We start from the raw sequence: 18,681 nt of genomic DNA, 5'->3' as shown, positions 1-18,681 counted from the left end.
CTCCAGAGTGGCCTTGGACCCACGGTTCTGTGCCTCAGTTTCTCCATATGCCAAAGGATACCATCTATAAAATGCCAATGTGTTCTGGGGACTTGGAAGAGCCCTCAGCAAATGTGACATTCTTGTCTGTCTATATGGCGGGGATCTGCAGATGATGCTACCCTTCTGCCATTCAAGAAAGGGGACTTATTGATCCTGACCAAGAAACAGGGACCGTCGGCCTCGAAGAACTGGATCCCAGGGCAGAATGACAGAACAGGCAAGACAGGGCTGGTGCCGGTGGCCTGCCTCTACATCATCCCCTCGATCACCAAGCCCTCAGCCCAGCTGCTGGTATGTCACACACAGTCTCTGATAGGATGGGGCACTGTGAGCAGGGTCCTGGGATGCTTAGCCTGGGGTCTCACTCACCATCTTCCTTTAGAGATCCAGAAGGGCCACATGGGCTTTAGGGCATCTCTGCCAATCCCCATTAACCCCAGAGTGATGGTGAAGCTGACATACTTATGCAGGCACTTAGTAGGAATCAGTGAAGGTTGTTCTCTTCCCCTCACTCACGATGGAAATGTTTTTGGGAACAAACTCAACCTCCCTCGTCCCAGGGTGTCCACATTATCACCTGCCCCAAGAGTACCCGTGTGTGCCAGCCAGCCCCAAAAGCTGTCCTTTGGAAAGTCAGAGACAGGCCTGTAACTCAAGGTTGCTGTCCACAGCAGCTCCTAGATCCCGGAGCAGAGATGTCCTAGGGTTGTGAGACCCATAGTGGTCACCCCGAGAACAGGGTGGGACAGTCTCCACAGCTATAGATGTTAATCTAGCTAAAGAAAAGGAACAGAGTCGGCAAAGGCCTGTGGCCGCCGTGTTCTGGCCTCTGCCAACTCACAGAGGCAGCTAACTCAGGAGAAGCCTGAGGGCAGTGGCTCCTGGGTAACCATGGGGCTGCCCCCGCAGAATTTGCTGGCCATGTCACCAGAGAAGCGGAAGCTGGCCGTCCAGGAGGTGCGGGCTGCAGAGCCACTAGTGGAGGAGCAGTCCACGGAGTCACCCTACACCCTGGAGGAGTTCTCCTACCAGTTCTTCAGGTGCCCCCTTCCCCCGCCAAAGACTGCCAGAATGGGGTGGCGGGTCAGCCGTGGGTACCAGGAGGGGAAGGCAGCGGCCGCTGTCAAAGGCCAGACGGGCAGAGAAAGCCTTGGCACAGGCCCTCACGAAAATTCTGTCTCTGGCAGGGCCCCGGACAAGGAGACCATCAGCAGGTCCACCATGCCTATGGCCCGCAACCGAGGCCACCTGTGGGCCTACTCCCCAGAGCCGCTGCGCCAGCCGCTGCTCAAATGTGTCCACGACAAAGCCAAACTTCGGGATGCCGCCTGTCAGATCTTCCTTGATATCCTTCCCACCAGCCTGTCCTAGCTGCAGGCAAGCCTACCGGCTTACTCACCTGGGGCCGCGCCAGGCTCACAGTTACCTGTGAGAAAGCACCTTGCAGAGTCAATACTCAGCTTCCTGCAAGGATATCTGAGGCCCAGTAAAGGGCCTGGAGAAAATGTACACATGAGGTGGAGCCCAGTTTAGGGGCCAGCATGAGCCTGGGTCAAGGGCTGTGAGGGGCTTGATTCAGGGTGTCAGTGTGAGCCTGGATCAGGATTTAGAGTGGACATTGGTCCATAGGTCAATTTGGGATTTAGTTTGGGGGTCAGTGTGAGCATGGTTCACAGGGTCAGTGAGGGGCTTGGTTCAGGGTTCAGCCTGGACCCCGGGGTAGCACTGGGCCATGGTTAAGGCTCTGGTGGAGGTCCAGCCTGAGGCTGCCTGGGTACTGTTCTCCTTCACGGTCACACCCATTCTCAAGTACACAGGCGACTACCCTTCTCGGCAGTCATGGAACAGCCTGGAGCTTACAGACCAGATGTTCTCCTTAGCCCTGCAGGAGCCGGCCTTACAGGATGAGCTCTACTGCCAGATCCTGAAGCAACTGACCCACAACTCAGTCAGGTCTGCCAAGGTGTAGCCTCCTGTCCTAGGCCCTGGACTAGGCCTCTGCTGGGAGCAAACAGCCACACATATGTCTGGATCCATACCCAGCAGCCAAAGCAGCACGGGAAGCCTAGGGCCCTGTGTGGTCTGCTAGTGTCCCAGGATGGTTGACGAAGGAGGGACAGTCCTGCCCCGCGCCCTACACCCTGCCCACTGCCATCCTGCTTCAATGTGACCTGGGCAGGCTGTGACCTCCCTGAACCCATTTCCATGGACAGTAGCATGTCATCAGGGCATGAAAATGCCCTGTTGCACTGGGCAGCTGGATTGTAGGCTGGCTAACGTAGCCTCGGTGTGTACTGTGTCCCTCTCCCCACTTCCCATCCAAGCGCCCAAACCCACAGACCCAAGTGATCCATCTCTGCTTCAGAAGTGTCTGGTTGTCCTGGGCACAGTATAGAGTCCTGCCTCTGATGGGAGCTTCCCCACAGGTACAGTGAAGAGCGAGCCTGGCAGCTGCTATGGCTCTGCACAGGCCTCTTCCCGCCAGGTAAAATGCTGCTACCTCATGCTCAGAAGTTCATAGACTCCCGGAAGAAGAAACCTCTGGCTCCTGACTGCAGTCGCAGGCTCCACAGGGTTCTGAGGTAAGCCTGCTGCCTCACACCCTAGAGCACCAACCCTGGGCCTCAGGGGGATATAGAGGGACGTGGCTCTGTGTGACCTTGTATCCCCTGCCAGGAAGATGGGACCAGGCAGAGGAAGGGACAGAAGGCCCAGGAGGGTCTCAGGGAGGCCTGGGTGGTCAGAGATGCATCTATCAAGATCAATTGCCATCTTACCCATGGCTCCCCTCTCCCACATCTGCCCACTCAGAATTTAGAAGAGTCAACTGGTGGCCCATCAGCCCAGGGTGGCTGAGGCCAGAGGCCTGTATCTCTTAACCTCGGTACCATCTCCTTCCTCCCTACTATCACCAAGAGGGTCTTTCTTTGGAGCTCTGTCAATCCCCATTAACCCTAGAGGAGCAGTGAGTTTGGTATATTATGCAGGTTCTTAGTAGGTGCTTGATAAAGGTTACTCTCTTCCTCTCACCATGGATATGTCTTGGAGACAAACTCAATCTTTCTTGGCCCATGCTTCATTCAAACATGAGGCCAGCATGCCCATGTCTTCCCCTACACCTTGGAGTCTCCTGCCCTCTCTGTCTTGGCCTTTCCCATGACAACTGTGGGTTGAGAGAGTGAGTGGTCCCACATTACTACAGTCGTAGAGGAAATGGCACCCTTTGAAGGGCCATGCTGGAGTCCCCATACTTGACCAGTGAACACAGGAGCGCTCCTGTCCATAGTGCCATAGCCAGCGGTCTCTGGTATTGCTAGGGAGCCCATGTCTCCACCGCCTTCTTGAAGGTAGGTGGGACTGGACTCGTCTTTATCCCAGGATCGCATGCAGAGCTCACCAAGCAGAGACAAACCCTAGGAAAGGTGAGAAGCAGGAACCTACCTGTGCCCCTCCCTGGTCATTGAGAGTTCTTGTTTTCAGCACCAGGCTAAATGCCTCAATTGAGGTTGGCAATTGGGATGGGTACAGGAATAAAAGGAGTGGCATTGATGGCACCCTCTGTCCTCCTCAGGATGGGACCTCGGAAGCAGCCCCCACATCACGTAGAGGTGAAGGCTGCTGAGCAGAATGTCTCCAAACTACGCCATGAGGTGTACCTCCCCAATGACACAAATAAGGTGAGCACCCAGCCTGGTATCGATAGTGAGTCTCGGGCTGCAGAAGATTGCAGGACACAACTTGCTCATGTAAATAGATTCATATTCTGGGTTCCAAATGGACTCTCTCACCCCCACTGCTCCTACCCCCATCTGGATCTTATCATGCCTGCTTCCATACTCCAAGCCTGCATGGGGAGCAGTGCACCGAGCTAAGGGGCCACAACTACCAGTGAGCTTAGACAAGGGAACTATTCCGAAGGTATGAGTTAAGATTCTAGGCCAAGCCGGGCAGTGGTAGTGCACGCCTTTAATCCCAGCACTCCTGAGGCAGAGGCAGATGGATCTCTGTGAGTTCGAGGCCAGCCTGGTCTACAAGAGCTAGTTCCAGGACAGGCTCCAAAGCCACAGAGAAACCCTGTCTTGAAAAACAAAACAAAACAAAACAAAAAAGATCCTAGGCCAAGGAGGAAAGAGAAAGGAAGCCAGAGGACTTGCAGCAAGGCAGATTCCTGGAGCTTGTGGGCCCCTGGAGGCATCTGTGGTGAGCAATAGCCATGGGCTTTTGGTCCAGAACTTGCTCTGGAGGCTTGAGGAGGCAGAAGGGACAGGTAGGAGACAGGTGACCACTGGGCCCCAGCTGTAGTAAAGAAACATCAAAGTAGAATGTGACCAAGGCCACCCTCACACTCTGCCCTGTGCCACATGAGCACCTGTGGCTTGGGTACAGTTAAGTACCTGGAATGAAAGCTCCCACAGTATGGCTACAGGGTTGCAATACAGGTTCAAAGGGCCGGACCTCCTGAGTCTAGCCTGGACCCAGGACAGTAGGAGTTGTGACCAAGCGGTGTGATATGTGGGTGGCTTTCTGAGGCCTGTCCTTCTCCAGACAGAACATGGCCAACCCAAGGCTTATAGATGACAAGAGCATGTCCTAGGTGATGGCTCATTCAGTCATTAAAATTCTTGTCACACAAACAGGGGGACTCTAGTTCAGATCCCTAGAACTTAAGTAAAAGCTGGGCTTTATAGTTCTGGGGAGTTAGAGACTCCTGGAGTTTCTTGGCCAGTCACCCTAGCCAAATGGATGAATTCCCCATCCAGTGAGAGACCCTGCCTTTAAAAAAAGGTGTGGAAAGCAATGAAGAAAGACACTTGAGTGACTTGAGAGTCTTTAAACGTGTGGTGGTACACGTGGGAGACAGAGGCAGGAGAATCCGAGTTCAAGGCTAGCCTGCTCTACAGAGTGAGTTCTAGGATAGCCGGGCTACACAGAGAAACTCTGTCTCAGAAGGAAGGAAGGAAGGAAGGAAGGAAGGAAGGAAGGAAGGAAGGAAGGAAGGAAGGAAGGACAGACAGACACTTGAGGTTTACATGTGCACACAAATGCACATAGACCCACATGAACATGGATTTAGCACATACACAAACACACACACACACACACACACTCACACACTCACACACACACACACACACACACACACACACAGAGGAGTGCATATCCCAGAACAGAGGCTTAAGAAGTCTTCTTGCTGAAGCCGGGACCTGGGCCTCCTGCTCTCTCTCTGTGCAGACAATGGAGGTGGGAAGCAGTAGCCGGGTGCGGGACCTGTGTGAGAATATTGCCACCAGGCTGCAGCTGGCCTCCTGGGATGGCTGCAGTCTCTTCATTAAGATCACAGACAAGGTGAGCAACTTGCTAGGCCAAGGAGCAGAGCAAAATCCTCTCGCCTGAGGAGGCCTCCCTTGAGCAGCAGACCTCAGCCTGACCAGAACACTGTGCTAGGCAGGCCCTGCTGTGCACAGCCGGTCGGCTATTGGGATGAAGGGGGTAGAGCCTTGTAGTCACAGCCTATGCTGGCCAAACCCAGGGAGCCCCCACCCACCCAGCCAAAACATAAGAGTTTCTGGATCCAGCTCCACTGGATCTCCCGGAAGCTACCATACCTGCCTCTGCCTCTTCCCTAAGGTCATCAGTCTGAAGGAAGGAGACTTCTTTTTTGACAGCCTGAGGCAGGTTTCTGACTGGGTGAAGAAGAACAGGCCCCAGAAAGAAGGTGAGGGGCATCTCTTGGAGGGGCAGCTGCTTGCTGAATCGCTGGTGTAGTTCTAGACCCTTCCATCTAGCTTCACTCCCCCAGGTCCCCTAGACATGCAAACGGTTAACTCCCTGCAGGGTGAGAGAGGCAGCCCAGGGCTCCACCTCATGGCAGCAGGGGGGGTAGAGGTGGCAGGGTGTCCAGGGACATTTCTGGAGGCAGCTCCTACACTACTTGATGAAGATGAATCAGGAGCCAGGGAGGAGGAGGGACACAGACTTCCCAGGACAGAAAGCAGCAGGAGTCACGTGACAGCTGGGAGTGTTTCCTCCAGGATTGAGTCTTTGGCGCCTACTGGAATAGGCTTGGTGCTGACTGACGCCCCTCTTCTAGGGGCCTCCACACTTCCCTACCAGGTGTTTTTCATGCGGAAACTGTGGCTCAATGTGACCCCAGGGAAGGACGTGAATGCAGACACCATTCTCCACTACCACCAGGTACCCATCGGGCAGTCCTCTTGGAGTCATAAGAGCCAGTACCATCCTATCCCAAACCTGTCCTGAGACTGGGAGAGGGGGGATCAGAGTGGGACTCCCTTGCCCCAGGCACTTGCAATGAAGTGAGCAGGCCAAGACCCTGAGGGTTCTGGGGACCACAGAGCACAGCAGTACTGGGGACAAGGTCTACAGAATGAGCCGGGGAAGAAGACCACACAGGAGGCTGAACTTGACACACCGCTTGTAGCTTGGAGGGACGACATCAGGTGGACAAAGCCCATGTCCACCCCAGCACAATGCCAGGGAGCCCTCACTTAGGTCTCTCCGCTGGCCAGAAACTCTTCCCAGAGGCCTTCAGTCTTTGCCTGCTCAGTGAATGTGGAGGCTAAGATCCCCACTCCAGGCTCCTGTAATCTAAGGCCTAGCATGTCTGCCACTTAGGAGCTACCCAAGTACCTGCGAGGTTTCCACAAGTGCTCCAGGGAAGACGCCGTCCACCTAGCGGGCCTCATCTATAGAGTCCAGTTCGGCAGTGACCGGTCTCAACTGGCCAGTGTCTCAAAGATCCTGAAAGAACTGGTGCCTCAGAACCTCACACGCCTGATGTCCTCAGAGGAATGGAAAAAGGTCTTTAACGGAATCTGAGTGGATGGGCAGGCTGGTTTGCTTGGGACATGGCTGCCTGCACCTGGCCTTCCCTGCCCTATGCTCAGTACTTCTGAGGCCCTCCCCAAAACTGACTTCCAGATAGGTGGGCGTGTCTCTGACCCGAGTCTCAGAGCCCCTGGGTGTCCATGCCCTGTATGGAGCGCAGGGCAGCCTGCCCAGGTCCTCACTGGCCCTGTTTTCCATCAGAGCCTCCTTCTGGAATGTGACAAACACAAAAACAAGACAGTGGCAGAGGCCAAGGTGGAGTTCCTGAAGAGGATCTGCCGCTGGCCTACCTTTGGGTCTGCCTTCTTTGAGGTGAAGGTAGGTCTTAAGTCACGCCCAGCCCCTGCCGCCATACAGGCCCCATTCTGCTGACCCCTCAGTGCATCTGACAGAAGTGTGTGTCTGACTGTAGCCCGAGCAAGCATTTAAAACATGGCCACGTGGGGGCTGAGAAGTCTCAGTTTGATCCTCAGAACTCGTGTTGAAACACAATAACAAAGCTGGCCATGCTGTTGCCTGCTAGCAATCCTAGTGCTGGGGAGATGGAGACTCACTGGCCGGCTGACCTAGCCTGTGTGGTGAGCTCCAGGACTGTGAGAGACCTTGTCTCAAAGTACACACATACAAACATAGATATACACAGTACGTACATACACATATACTTACATGCATACAGCCAGTGAGATGGCTCGGTGGGTTAAAACCCTTGTCACCCAGGTCTGATGACCTTTCACTCCCTGGGATCCTCATGGCAGAAAGAGGGCATTGACTCCAGCAACTGTCCACTGACCTCCGCTCACACACGTGCCATGAGCAGGCATACACAGATAAATATGTTCATCACACGTGCCATGAGCAGGCATACACAGATAAATATGTTCATCACACGTGCCATGTGCAGACATACACAGATAAATATGTTCGTCATACATGTGCCATATGCAGACATACGCAAATTAAATATATGTTAAGAAAACAAGGGTGGTTGTCACCTGAGGAATGACATCCAAGACTGACCTCTGACCTCCATTTACAGGCACATGTGTGCACAGACCACACACATATGCACGCATGCCCACCCTATATAGACACGAACACACATACAAATAGAAACTGGTCCTCTGACCCCCTAGGTTTGACTATGATCATGGTGTCTCTCCCTCTGCAGCAAACCTCTGATCCTTCCTACCCAGACATTCTCCTCATTGCCATCAACAGACATGGGTTGCTACTCATCCATCCCAAGACCAAGGTAGGGCTTCAGGGGCTGTGTAGGCAGCACAGCCGTCTTCCAGTCTGGGGTGGGATGCCCGCCTTCCTGCCTGCCCCTCCCCAGCGGCCTAGCCTCCTGCCAATTGCCTCTCTGTCCCCAGGAACTACTGAACACCTACTCCTTCACCAAGATCTCCAGCTGGAGCAGTGGAAGTACCTATTTCCACATGGCACTGGGGAGCCTGGGCCAGGGCAGTCGTTTGCTGTGTGAGACCTCTCTGGTGAGCACTGGCCCCACCTCCCACCCCTGTGCAGCACCCAGAGATGCTGGTGTGTTCTGATTACTCCCTTCCACGTGGAAGTTGCTTACCATGAGAAACTGTTTGCCCAGGAGCAGGCTAAGCCCTCCAAGGCTTGCTGGGAGGTTAGATGCATCTCTAAGGCTAGCAGCCAGCAGTGCCCAAGAACTGTACGCTGACTCTGAGCCATGCCAGCCCATTCTGGGGAGAGGGGGGACTCAGGTCCACTAGAGCAAGCAGTAGTGAAGTCCAACGTAGGGGAGCTTGCTTTCCTTCTTTCCTTCTGTTCTACCACGTCGCCCCAGAGCTCTCCCTGCACCCACAGCCTCTGACCCCACCCTGTCCTGTCTAGGGCTACAAGATGGATGACCTGCTGACCTCGTACGTCCAGCAGCTTATGAGCACAGTGAACAAGCAGCGGGGCTCCAGGGTCCCAGCCTCAGCCAACCCCTGACGGGTCCCATCTGCACACAGTTCCCATGCCAGGCTTCCATCCCCTTCACTACACACCAGATCGCCCCTCCTGGTGTTCACTGCAGAGGCCAATGAAGGTCTCAAGCCTCCTGGAAGGTGATGGGTAACTCCCCTGAATTCACAATAAAAACTCACCTACCAGGAGGGAGTGTGAGTCTCTGAGGGGAAGGGCAGGTGCTGGGTGGGCAGCCTCCAGTCTGGGGAGCTCTCTACCTACCTGAGGGTCTCGTCCAGAAGAAGCAAAGGGCACTGTGACTTTTCCCAAAGCATAACAACCATACTCTCCAGGAATGACTTCATGCCCTTTCTCCTTCTCCCTCCCCTCCCTCTGCCACGTCTCTCTCTGCTCTCTTGTTCTCGGTCTTGGGAGAGGGTGTCCTGGGGAGCCTGGTTCTTGGGCTTTCTGCACCAGGATGGCTGCTGTGCTCCTGGCTGGCCTGGTGAAAAATACATGTCAACAGCAGTAAACAGGGTGTTGGAGACCTGTCCAATTGATAGGCTCTGAGAGATAACCCGCCATCACCATACACTTACCAATGAGCCAACATGGCCACTGCCACCTAGGCCTGAGGGGTCCTGACTGGTTTTGTTTATAAATTCTCATAGCAACAAGCCTGGGAAACCTGAAACTCTCTGGTCTGCCCATCTGGGGTGTTGCTGAGTGTTGACCATCCCCAGCAGGGAGCATCTTTACAGCCCCACCCTCCTTCATCCCTTCCACAAACCACACAGGTACTTTCCACAGTGAGAATCAGCCTTCATTGTGCAAGTACGTATCCACTTGCAGGTCAGAGCTGGCTGGGGCCGTGTGTCCTGCTGGGAAGTGGGACCTCAGCCTTGGTGGGCAGCTAAGAGGCTTTCTGCAGAGTCTCCTGAGCAGTGAAGGTGATGGGAATCTCAGCCTCCAGCTGGTTCATCCCAGAAGTGGCTGGGTTTGTGATGCGGTGTAAGCACAGGGGCTTAACGTGGCTGAAATACTGATGTCCCTCGAGCCCAGAAGTCTCCATTTGCATGGGGCTGGCCCTGGGGCTGGGATAGCTCTCCCACCAAGCCCAAGGACCTCTCTAAGACTGAAACTCTCCCAGGAGAGTGGAAAGGACAGGTGTCAGGCTGGCATCTGTGAGCCAAGCAAATGGCAGATGATCCTGGCTCCAGTTTGCCCCTATCCCCAGAGGCTGTGGGCACAGGAGGAAATGCCTGTGAGACTGGACCAGGTCTCAGTGCGGAAGAGCGTACCATGTAGCCCAAGGTAGACTGGGAACAGAAAAGGTGACATACCAGAAGGAGGGGCCTGGGATGGAGCAGAAATGGGAGGTGGCCAGCAAGAATTGGGGCAGGGAGGAGAGGGCAAAGGGTCTGCAGGCAAAGGGAGGCCAAGGATCTTTAGACTGAGTTGACGTCCACAGACTTGGGCTGGGCCTTGCGTGAGGTCATGTCAGACAGCTTCTTCAGCCTCTTCTTCAGCTCCAGGGGGAACCTTTCATAGCACCTCTTACACACGGGCTTCATGTCGAACTCCACGAACTTGTTCCTGCAGACGGAAGCCCAGCAGTCTAGGCCCTCCCAATCCTGACTCCAGACAGTAGCCCAGAAGCAGAGGAGCCAGTCTCCCTCAGCTGCTCCCTCTGCCTGCCCACCCCAGCCTGTCACAGCCAGCAGACCAGGTTCCAGGGTAAGATACTGGCCAAAGAGCACTGGGGAAGAGGAGAAGATGCTCCAGTCTCTCTCCCCTCATGCAGGCTTCTCTCCAGAACCCTCTATGGCTCTCTGCTGCTCTTGGAAGCTTGAGCCTACCTCATTTCATAGTTCCAGTCACCCCCTACCCTTGAAGGCTCCATGAGAGAGCAGCCACCTGGCAGCTTGCCTTGCATACACTCTTCCCCGAGCCTGAATGTCTTTCTCCAAAGCTCAGGGTCCTTGATCATTCTCTGGGGTCCCTGGGCTACCTCAACTGCCTGGCCTGCTCCTGCCTCACACATGCCCTGGGCTTTCCTGAGGCTGGAGTTCCGGGAAAGTCAGGGCTACAAAGCTCCCAGCTCCACTCCCACCCACCCTTACTCACTTCAGAGTGAGCTTCATGTTGCAGGTAGAACAAGAGAAGCAGTTCACACACCAGGCTTTGCTGAGGGCTGACACCACTGTGAGGCCAGATGTGGGATTAGCAAGCCCCACCCAAACCAGCTGCAGGCCCAGCCATGCAAACCAGAGCTAGATGGACCTGCAGCTGTAGGACAACCTCTCCTCCATCCACCCCGACCCCCACCATCCCCCCAACCCCCAACCCCTCCCACCTCTCACCACCCCACCAGGAAAACAGACTTGTTGGGAGAAAGCAAGGGAGGGAGGAGTTTGGGGACAGAGGCCTCACCGTCACCCTCGATCACATGACTACAGTTGTAGCAGACATCCCCAAAGAGCTGTGGACAAAGCAAGCCATCAGTGCTTCCCACAGGGTAACAAACCGGAGTCCTTTCTGAGCACACCCAGGCCACAAGAAGCACTCCCCGGAAGAGCCACAGGTTGAGACATTGTTCCCCAAAGTTCCCATTGCTCCCCACTGATAACATCCTACTGGAGTCCTCCAGCAAGGATGAGGGCCAGGGTGAGACCTCATCCCATCAGCCTCTGGGGCCACAATGGCATTCCATCAAAAGAAGACACGATGTGAACATCTCTTACACACAGGCTTCAAGACTAAGCCGGGACCCAGGGCCTGAGCACACAGGCCTGGCTTCTAGTGTATACAATGGACTCTCGGGTGCCTATAGCATGCCCGCCCACATAAGAGGGGACCCCACAAGCCCAGAGACCCTAGGAAGCATCTTGGTGTGCTTCTCAGCATATGAGAACACATTGTTCCCCCTGAGACAGGGCACAGCAGAGCTTGTAGCCTTTCCAGGACTTTCTCCAATGGGGCACCCAAGTACCACTTCTGGACACGGAGACACCTGAACACAGTCCCAGCCCTGCTCTCTCAATGTCCTGAGGCTCCTCACTGCCCTCCATCCCTGTGTTCTAAGGCCTCTGACAATCCTCCAGCCCTGGGTCCTGAGGCCCCCTGACCACCCTCCAGCCCTGTGTCTTGTCAGGATCCGTTCCAGGCCATACCTGGTTATAGTGGGTCTCACAGTACGCTAGGCCCTTCTTCTCATAGTGTCGGTGCCCCAGGAACGGCTTCTCACACTTGGCACAGACAAAGTGCTAAAGGAAAGAGGGAGAGGCTGGGCAGCATCGGGGCTGCCCCCAGGAGCCCCAGAAGACAGGGAAAGGGGATGAGGCTCACAGCGGGAAGAACGGACACCAGTATGAACGCTGCAGAACCAGCTGACCCTTCTGTTTTTACTTTACTCAAGGCAGGATCTCATGTAGCCCAGGATGTTTCAAACTCACTGTGTAGTCAAGGATGGCATTGAACTTCTGAGCCTCACAAGTGGTAGGAGTACGGGCATGCTCCACCAGGCCTGCCTTGATGCAGTCCTGAGGACTGAACTCGGGTCTTTGTGTATATAATGCAAACATCCTACCATCTCAGCTACACTGCCAGGAGCCCTCATCCTTGTTCTTGAACATATCACAGTGATATCCTTTGTCACTGGGATCCTGCTCAGCAAATAGATCATGAGCCCACATAGGTGGAGCTGCCCTGATATTAGTATGTGCCTCCTGCCTCTCTCACACACACCCTCACACACACACACACACACACACACACACACACACACACACATGCACGCACGCACGCTCAGATAGTCTAAGAACCACCTACTATCTTTTGATCCTGTGAGGACACACAAAACCCCAGAGACTGGCAGCACATTCCATAGCTAAGGACTAGTAGGGCCACCCAGGCACTGCTTACGGATATAGAGATGGCCGGGCCACTGGAGGGGCAAGCATTCTTTCCAAGCATATTCATAAGAATGTGGCAGCGCTCAGGGAAAGGGCAAGAGCTGACTCAGGAGCCCACCAGGTCCATATCTGTGTGGGGCTGTGCACCCAAGAGGTCCTGTGGTGCACAGCCCCACAAGTTGCTCTGGGCAGACTGTGCCTGACATTTGCTCCTGACTCTAGGTAAGAGGTAAGGTGAGTGTGACTGTCTAACCACGGCCCATGGGCTCTGGTCTCCTGGCTCCCGTGGAGCTCCTGGCCAGAACAAGGAGAGGTTGCCCTCGAAAACAGTTCTCACCGGGAATCAGCCCGTGCATGGCCTGGGATAAGGTTCCGACAGACTCTTAACCAAGCTGTTTCTTAATACAAATCTGTGTCCTGCTTACAGATTCCCGGCATGCTTACCTCCACGTGCCACTGCTTGCCCAGTGCGTTGACCACGCGGCCCTCGATTGGCCGGCGGCAAGCCCCACAGATGGGGACGCCCATCTTGTCATGGCAAGGCAAGCAGTAGAGCTCTCCCTTCAGCTCACGGGCATCAGAGGTCAGCTCCTTCCTAGAGGAAAGCACAGAGCAACCTCAGGGGCAGCCCTTACCTTCTGTAGGGCCACTGCAACTGTCAGTCTATGGTACTACGCCTGAAGCCCTTGCTCTGGCTGAGCCAGCTTGTTCTGATTTCTGGAGCCTTCCTGTGTGCACCCCAGACGGCCCCAGGGCACAGAGTCCCCGCCCAGGCCTGCAGAAAGGGCCTGTGTCCTGTCCAGCTAGCTTCTTAGAGAAAGGTCTTTTTCTTCTTGTTCCCCTCTAAGGGCAAGCACGAAAGGGAAACTAAGAGACCGTAGGAGGTTGTCAGCTTTTCTCTCTCCTTTCTCCCCTCCTCAACACCAGTACCAACCTTACACACTCCATTCTTTGCTCTCTGTTACAGCTCAGCCAAAGTCCTGATGTCCAGGAGCTGCCCCTTATTCTGCCCTCCTCAAATACATGTGCTCCTGGACAGAGAGTTCCAGAGTGAGGGGCTTCCCACCTCACCCCACCTTTACTCTGCAACCTGTGCTATAGGCTACCTTGTTTACCTCTGTACTGGGTGGGAATCCCAGCAGCCCCATCCTGTGACAGCCAAGATCACCTTTGCCATACACAGGACCAGGACTGGGCACCTACCCACAGTGGGAACAGCTGAAGTGGTCCGGGTGGTAGGGATCATTCTTGAACATGAGGGCCTGTTCGTCAATGGCTAGGTGACACCGTTGGCAGATGAATTTGCCCAGGCCCTTGGCCTTCTCGCGGCTGTGGCAAGGCCGGCAGAGGTGCCTGTAGGAGGTGAGAGCGGTGTGAGGGAGAAGAATCCTTCCTCTACCTCTTGCCAGAATTGTCTGGCCATCACCTGGAAAAGGAAGGTTAGAGCCAGGCTTGTGGCCTCAGTGACAGCTGGGTAATTCAAAGGAAATAAGTCCAAGTTTGAGAAAGGTTTCCTCCCACAAGGCACAGAAAGCCAAGGTAAGATTCTGAAAGGGATACCTTCCCCCACCCTGCAAAAGACAGGGGCAGTAAGCTACGGCAGCAGGTAAAGGCACTTGCCACCAAACCTAACGACCCAAATTTGAACCCCAAACCCAAATCCGGGAAACCGTACACATACACTAGAATGCCTGTGTTTGCTTCTTCTCCAAGGCTTCCTGAGCCTAGGCCTAGGACACTGTATAATACAGAAGGGACATTTAGCTGTCATTTGCTGAGACGTTTTACTTTTCACATGTCTTTTAGCACAAGCGACAGTGAATTTAAGTCTTAGAATGCCACAGTGTGTGGCAGGGTGACGAAATCCATGCAGGGCTCATTCGCCCCTTCCTTTGGAGTCTGCCGGATGAAGAGGGGCCCTAGTGCTCACAAGCGCTTTCTGTCCCCAGAGACAAGCAAAGCTGTGTCACAGGGAGGCTCCTGAACCCCAGCCTCTGTCATCACAGAGTCTTTTTTGTGAGGACTTCAGTCATTTCTGATTCTGCTCCTTGCTCTGAGCAACAGCTGTGGTCTTAACAGAGAAGGAAATCAACACAGGTTCTGTTTCCTCGTCATTGTGGGTGCAAAGAATTTAGATTCAGCTCCCCAGGCAAAGATGCACAGAAACTCCATCCAATGCCCCTTGGTCCCCATTCCCCACTTGTCACTCCAGTGGTGTAATCCTGCTGGGACCTGGCCCTCCTTCCCAGGCTCCAAAATCCACAGGGGCAATCCTCCATCTGTCACTAGCCTCCACAGCCACCTGACCATTGACCCTTTTAGTGTGTGTGTGTGTGTGTGTGTGTGCGCGCGCGCGCGCACGCGCGCGTGTGTGCGCACGTGCATACATATGCGTGGATTGTGCACCTGTGCATGCAGATATGTACACGTGTATGCAGGTCAGAAGTCAATCTCAGATCAATGTTCAATTGTTCCCCATCCTATTTTTTCCGCACAGGGCTTCTCACGGTACCTGGAGCTCACCAATTTGGCTAAATTAGCCAGTGAGCTGTAGGGATCTGCCTGCCCCCATCTCCCCAGTGCTAGGGCTATAGACGCATGCTCCCACGCCAGGCTTTTCCATGGACACCGGGGATCAGACCTCAAGTTCTCATGCTTTCATAACACAATTGAGGCCTCTCCCCAGCCCACACCATTACCCCGTTTCACAGGCTTGTCACAGAGACTGACTCAAGAACCACATATCCGGGTGGATCCCCTGCTACCTCTGTGCCCTTTGGAATCATGTCACGGAGCTTTACTCTCTACCTGCCCTGAGGTCCTATCTTGAGAGCTTGGCATAACGCTAGACGCTCATTCAAGGTGTCTGGTACTACTTGCTAAGCTGCCTACTGTACCTCCACTGGACCATGGACACCCATCATTGAGAAGCAGCTCGTGTTCAATGTATCAAACATGTGAGTGAAGGTATAATTATTCAAGAGGGGAAAGAGAGAGGGACAGTGGGCATAATCTTGTGACAACAGCCGAGCCAAAACCAGGGCCAGTGTCCAAGCACAGGTGACCTGAACAGGCAGCAGGTGTAGCTTGTGGCTACAGCCTTCACTTCTGTGATCCTGGAGCCCATCCCACCCAGGAAATTTACCCGGCAGCCAAGGACACCGGTGCTTTGCCCAGTCCGCCACTGCAGCCAGCTCCTCCTCTCTGTGTCTCTGCCACAGTTATGGTCTTGCTCCCCATGACTCCCTTCTACATCTGGGAGCTCCTTCTTAGAATCAATACAGCACCCAATCAACATGGAAGAATTATTCTTTAAAGCTGTAGCAAGATATGGTGGCTCTCCACCGCAGTTCAGGAAGCTAAGGCAGGAGGATAGTGAGTTTGAGCCAGCCTCGTCTACACAGTGAGACACTGTGTTAAAACCACCCAACCCAAGGGCTAGAGAGATAGTTCAGTTGATGAAAGACTTGTTTTTGCAAACATAATGTTTAAAGAATCCATTCTTTGAAAAGCTGGACACGGGCCATTGAGATGGCTCAGCAGCTAAAGGTGCTGGCCACCAAGCCTAATGACCTGAGTTCCATCCCTAGGACCTACATGGTGAGCGAAGAGAACCAACTCTTAAAAGTTGTCCTCTGACTTCTACCACATGCCATGACACTCAGACACTCACATAAATAATCATAATAAATTGGTTTTTAAAGCTGGGCATGGTGGTATACATTTATAACCTCGGTGCTGGGGGGAGGAGCTGGGTAGAAGCGTGGAGTCTACTATCAGTCACTGTAGCCTGATTGGCAAGCTACAGGCCAGTGAGAGACCCTATCTCAAAACAACAATAACAAGAGATGGGTGGCAGCCAGGCGATGGTGGCGCACGCCTTTAATCGCACCACTCGGGAGGCAGAGGAAGGTGGATCTCTGTGATCTACAAGTGAGTTCCAGGGCTACACAGAGAAGCCCTGTCTTAAACCCTCTCCCTTGAAAAAGAATTCTCATGTCAAAATGCACCAGGCCAACAGAAAGGAACAAATGCACATAAAGCGTTACTTCTGCAGTGACATGTGCCGGGGTATAGAGGCAGGCTCTGCCACTTGCTGGAGTCTGCCACAGGGTGAATGACTTCCCTTCTCTGAGCTTTGGCTTTCTCAGCTGTCAAATGGGGCAAAATTCCCAGCTGCACAGCGCTGCGTGAAAAGACAAACCGACAAGAGATACCCTGGGCAGTAGAGCCTCCCCAGATGTTAAGCACGCATGATTGTAAATGCATTGCTTGTTTGTTTCTGAGCCAGGATCTCAAGTAACTCGGGCTGGCTTCAAACTCAACGCGCGTAGCCAAAGATGACCTTGAACTTCTCATCGTCCTGCCTTCGCTTCTCAAGCGCAGGGAGCAGAGGAGTGAGCCACCACACAGTTGAGGATGGAACCCAGGCTTTTGCACTCAGGCTAGACAAACCCTGTGCCAGCTGAGCCATCTCCCCAGCTGTCATTTCAAACATTTCAACTGAAAACCTTAAGTCTTTTGAGACTAAGAACGCTGGCTTGAGTGTGCCGTACGGCTGCCCCTTTAGTGATATCAGCCTTGCTGAACTTTGATGACTCACGAGCAACACCCAACCCATCCCAGCTTTGAGCCACCCCAGAAGGAGCAAGCCATGGTCAGGGAGCCACTGAGGCCCTCCTGCTGGCCATGTTCAGCCGCGAAGCCCTCCCAAGCCAAAGGCAGGCCTGCCGGGCTGCGCTGCAGCCCCGCAGCACAGACAGCTCCCTCTTTATAAGGCGCCTGCAGCTGTGCAGAATTCCACATAAAGGCCATGATTTATTCCACACACCCGAACGGGGCCTAATTATACAGGACAGGACACAAGGACCCTACAGCAAGTGTCTGAAAGAATCCCCTCTCATCTGGCCCAAGACTCCTCAGCTCCAACCCTGGCGTGCATAACAACACCCCCCACCCCCAACCCCCCACCCTGCTGCCAGCCCAGTAAGCTTGGGATCCTGGCCTGTTACCATGGTAGCTGACCCCTCCCTATCCCCCCACTAGTAGAAAATCATCCTCTTCTGAAATATCCTGTTGTGTCTGTCAATTCCAGCCCAAGACCCCCACCCGGCCCAGCCCTTGCCCACTCCCAGGCTCCCAGGACAGTCACACACTTGGCCTCTGTGATGCTCTGTGGCCTGGCTGGGGGATGGGGGTACGCACAATCTGAGGACACACTGGAATATTCAGTGCGTACTCCGTGGAAGCAGACCCAGCTGGAAAAGCAGCCTACCCCACAAAGGACCCCTCGGGAATGAAGCAGCTTTTCAGGTTCACAGGCTCTGTGGGCTCGCTTGCTCTCCTTAAATAGTCAAGCCTCCCTCCTGCAGCTACAAGGAGTCTACCTGGAGCACCATCCACGGCTGGCTCACAGGCTGCCTGCTTCCTGTCCTTTCCCTCCTGGGTCCTCTGTGAGAGGTAAGGGGCAGGGGTGGGCAGGGAAGGGTGGGGAGCCTCTGGGGACTCAGCAGAGGTGACAGAGTAGAGACAACATCCAGTCCCACGGGGCCCTGAGCTGTTTGACAATTTCCACTACCCTGAAATTCTTACTTTCAAGAATATTATTATTATTATTATTATTATTATTATTATTAGTCATGGTCTAAGTTGGTCTTGAACTCTATATAATTGAGGATGACCCTGACCGCTTGCTCACCTTCCATGTGTTGGGATTCCAGGCACTCGCTACCACACCCAGTTTACGTGCTGGGAATCAAACCCAGGGCCTCATGCATATCAGACAAACCCTCTACCACCTAAGTTACATCCCCAACCCAAATTCTTACTTTTTGAACAAGGGGTTATGCATTTTAATTTTATACTGGGCCCCCAAAGTTAGGTAGCCAGTCCTGGAAATGTCCCACAGAGGACGATGGGCAACTCCAGGGCATGTTATGTGATGAGCCACACTCCC

General features: G+C 54.0%; 2 protein-coding genes across 6 annotated transcripts in view; one reads left to right on the top strand and one right to left on the bottom strand.

Annotated features, from left to right (window-relative positions):
* Positions 1 to 8,856, top strand: part of Myo7b (myosin VIIB) — a 67,941-nt gene extending 59,085 nt beyond the window's left edge. Inside the window, exons 35-48 of the mRNA XM_042055159.1 lie at positions 152 to 333; positions 952 to 1,082; positions 1,230 to 1,387; positions 1,842 to 1,995; positions 2,469 to 2,624; positions 3,614 to 3,719; positions 5,275 to 5,388; positions 5,671 to 5,758; positions 6,134 to 6,237; positions 6,679 to 6,864; positions 7,093 to 7,209; positions 8,060 to 8,143; positions 8,265 to 8,384; positions 8,755 to 8,856. Of these exons, the coding sequence (XP_041911093.1) occupies positions 152 to 333; positions 952 to 1,082; positions 1,230 to 1,387; positions 1,842 to 1,995; positions 2,469 to 2,624; positions 3,614 to 3,719; positions 5,275 to 5,388; positions 5,671 to 5,758; positions 6,134 to 6,237; positions 6,679 to 6,864; positions 7,093 to 7,209; positions 8,060 to 8,143; positions 8,265 to 8,384; positions 8,755 to 8,856 (1,802 nt within the window). The remainder of the gene's footprint in view (positions 1 to 151; positions 334 to 951; positions 1,083 to 1,229; positions 1,388 to 1,841; positions 1,996 to 2,468; positions 2,625 to 3,613; positions 3,720 to 5,274; positions 5,389 to 5,670; positions 5,759 to 6,133; positions 6,238 to 6,678; positions 6,865 to 7,092; positions 7,210 to 8,059; positions 8,144 to 8,264; positions 8,385 to 8,754) is intronic.
* A 756-nt stretch (positions 8,857 to 9,612) lies between these two features.
* Lims2 (LIM zinc finger domain containing 2) overlaps positions 9,613 to 18,681 on the bottom strand; it is a 35,247-nt gene continuing 26,178 nt past the window's right edge. For all 5 annotated transcript variants that reach the window (XM_038329241.1, XM_038329239.1, XM_038329238.1 and 2 more), the window contains 6 exons: positions 13,929 to 14,078; positions 13,170 to 13,320; positions 11,985 to 12,077; positions 11,245 to 11,293; positions 10,939 to 11,014; positions 9,613 to 10,407 (listed from right to left, as the gene is read on the bottom strand). In XM_038329241.1, coding sequence (XP_038185169.1) covers positions 10,260 to 10,407; positions 10,939 to 11,014; positions 11,245 to 11,293; positions 11,985 to 12,077; positions 13,170 to 13,320; positions 13,929 to 14,078 — 667 coding nt within the window. In that variant the 3' untranslated portion in view covers positions 9,613 to 10,259. The remainder of the gene's footprint in view (positions 10,408 to 10,938; positions 11,015 to 11,244; positions 11,294 to 11,984; positions 12,078 to 13,169; positions 13,321 to 13,928; positions 14,079 to 18,681) is intronic.

The sequence above is a fragment of the Arvicola amphibius genome, chromosome 5, assembly GCF_903992535.2.
Source record: "Arvicola amphibius chromosome 5, mArvAmp1.2, whole genome shotgun sequence".
Lineage (NCBI taxonomy): Eukaryota > Metazoa > Chordata > Mammalia > Rodentia > Cricetidae > Arvicola > Arvicola amphibius.
Note: the sequence above shows the minus strand (reverse complement) of the source record. Positions and strands in the feature narration are given on the sequence as shown.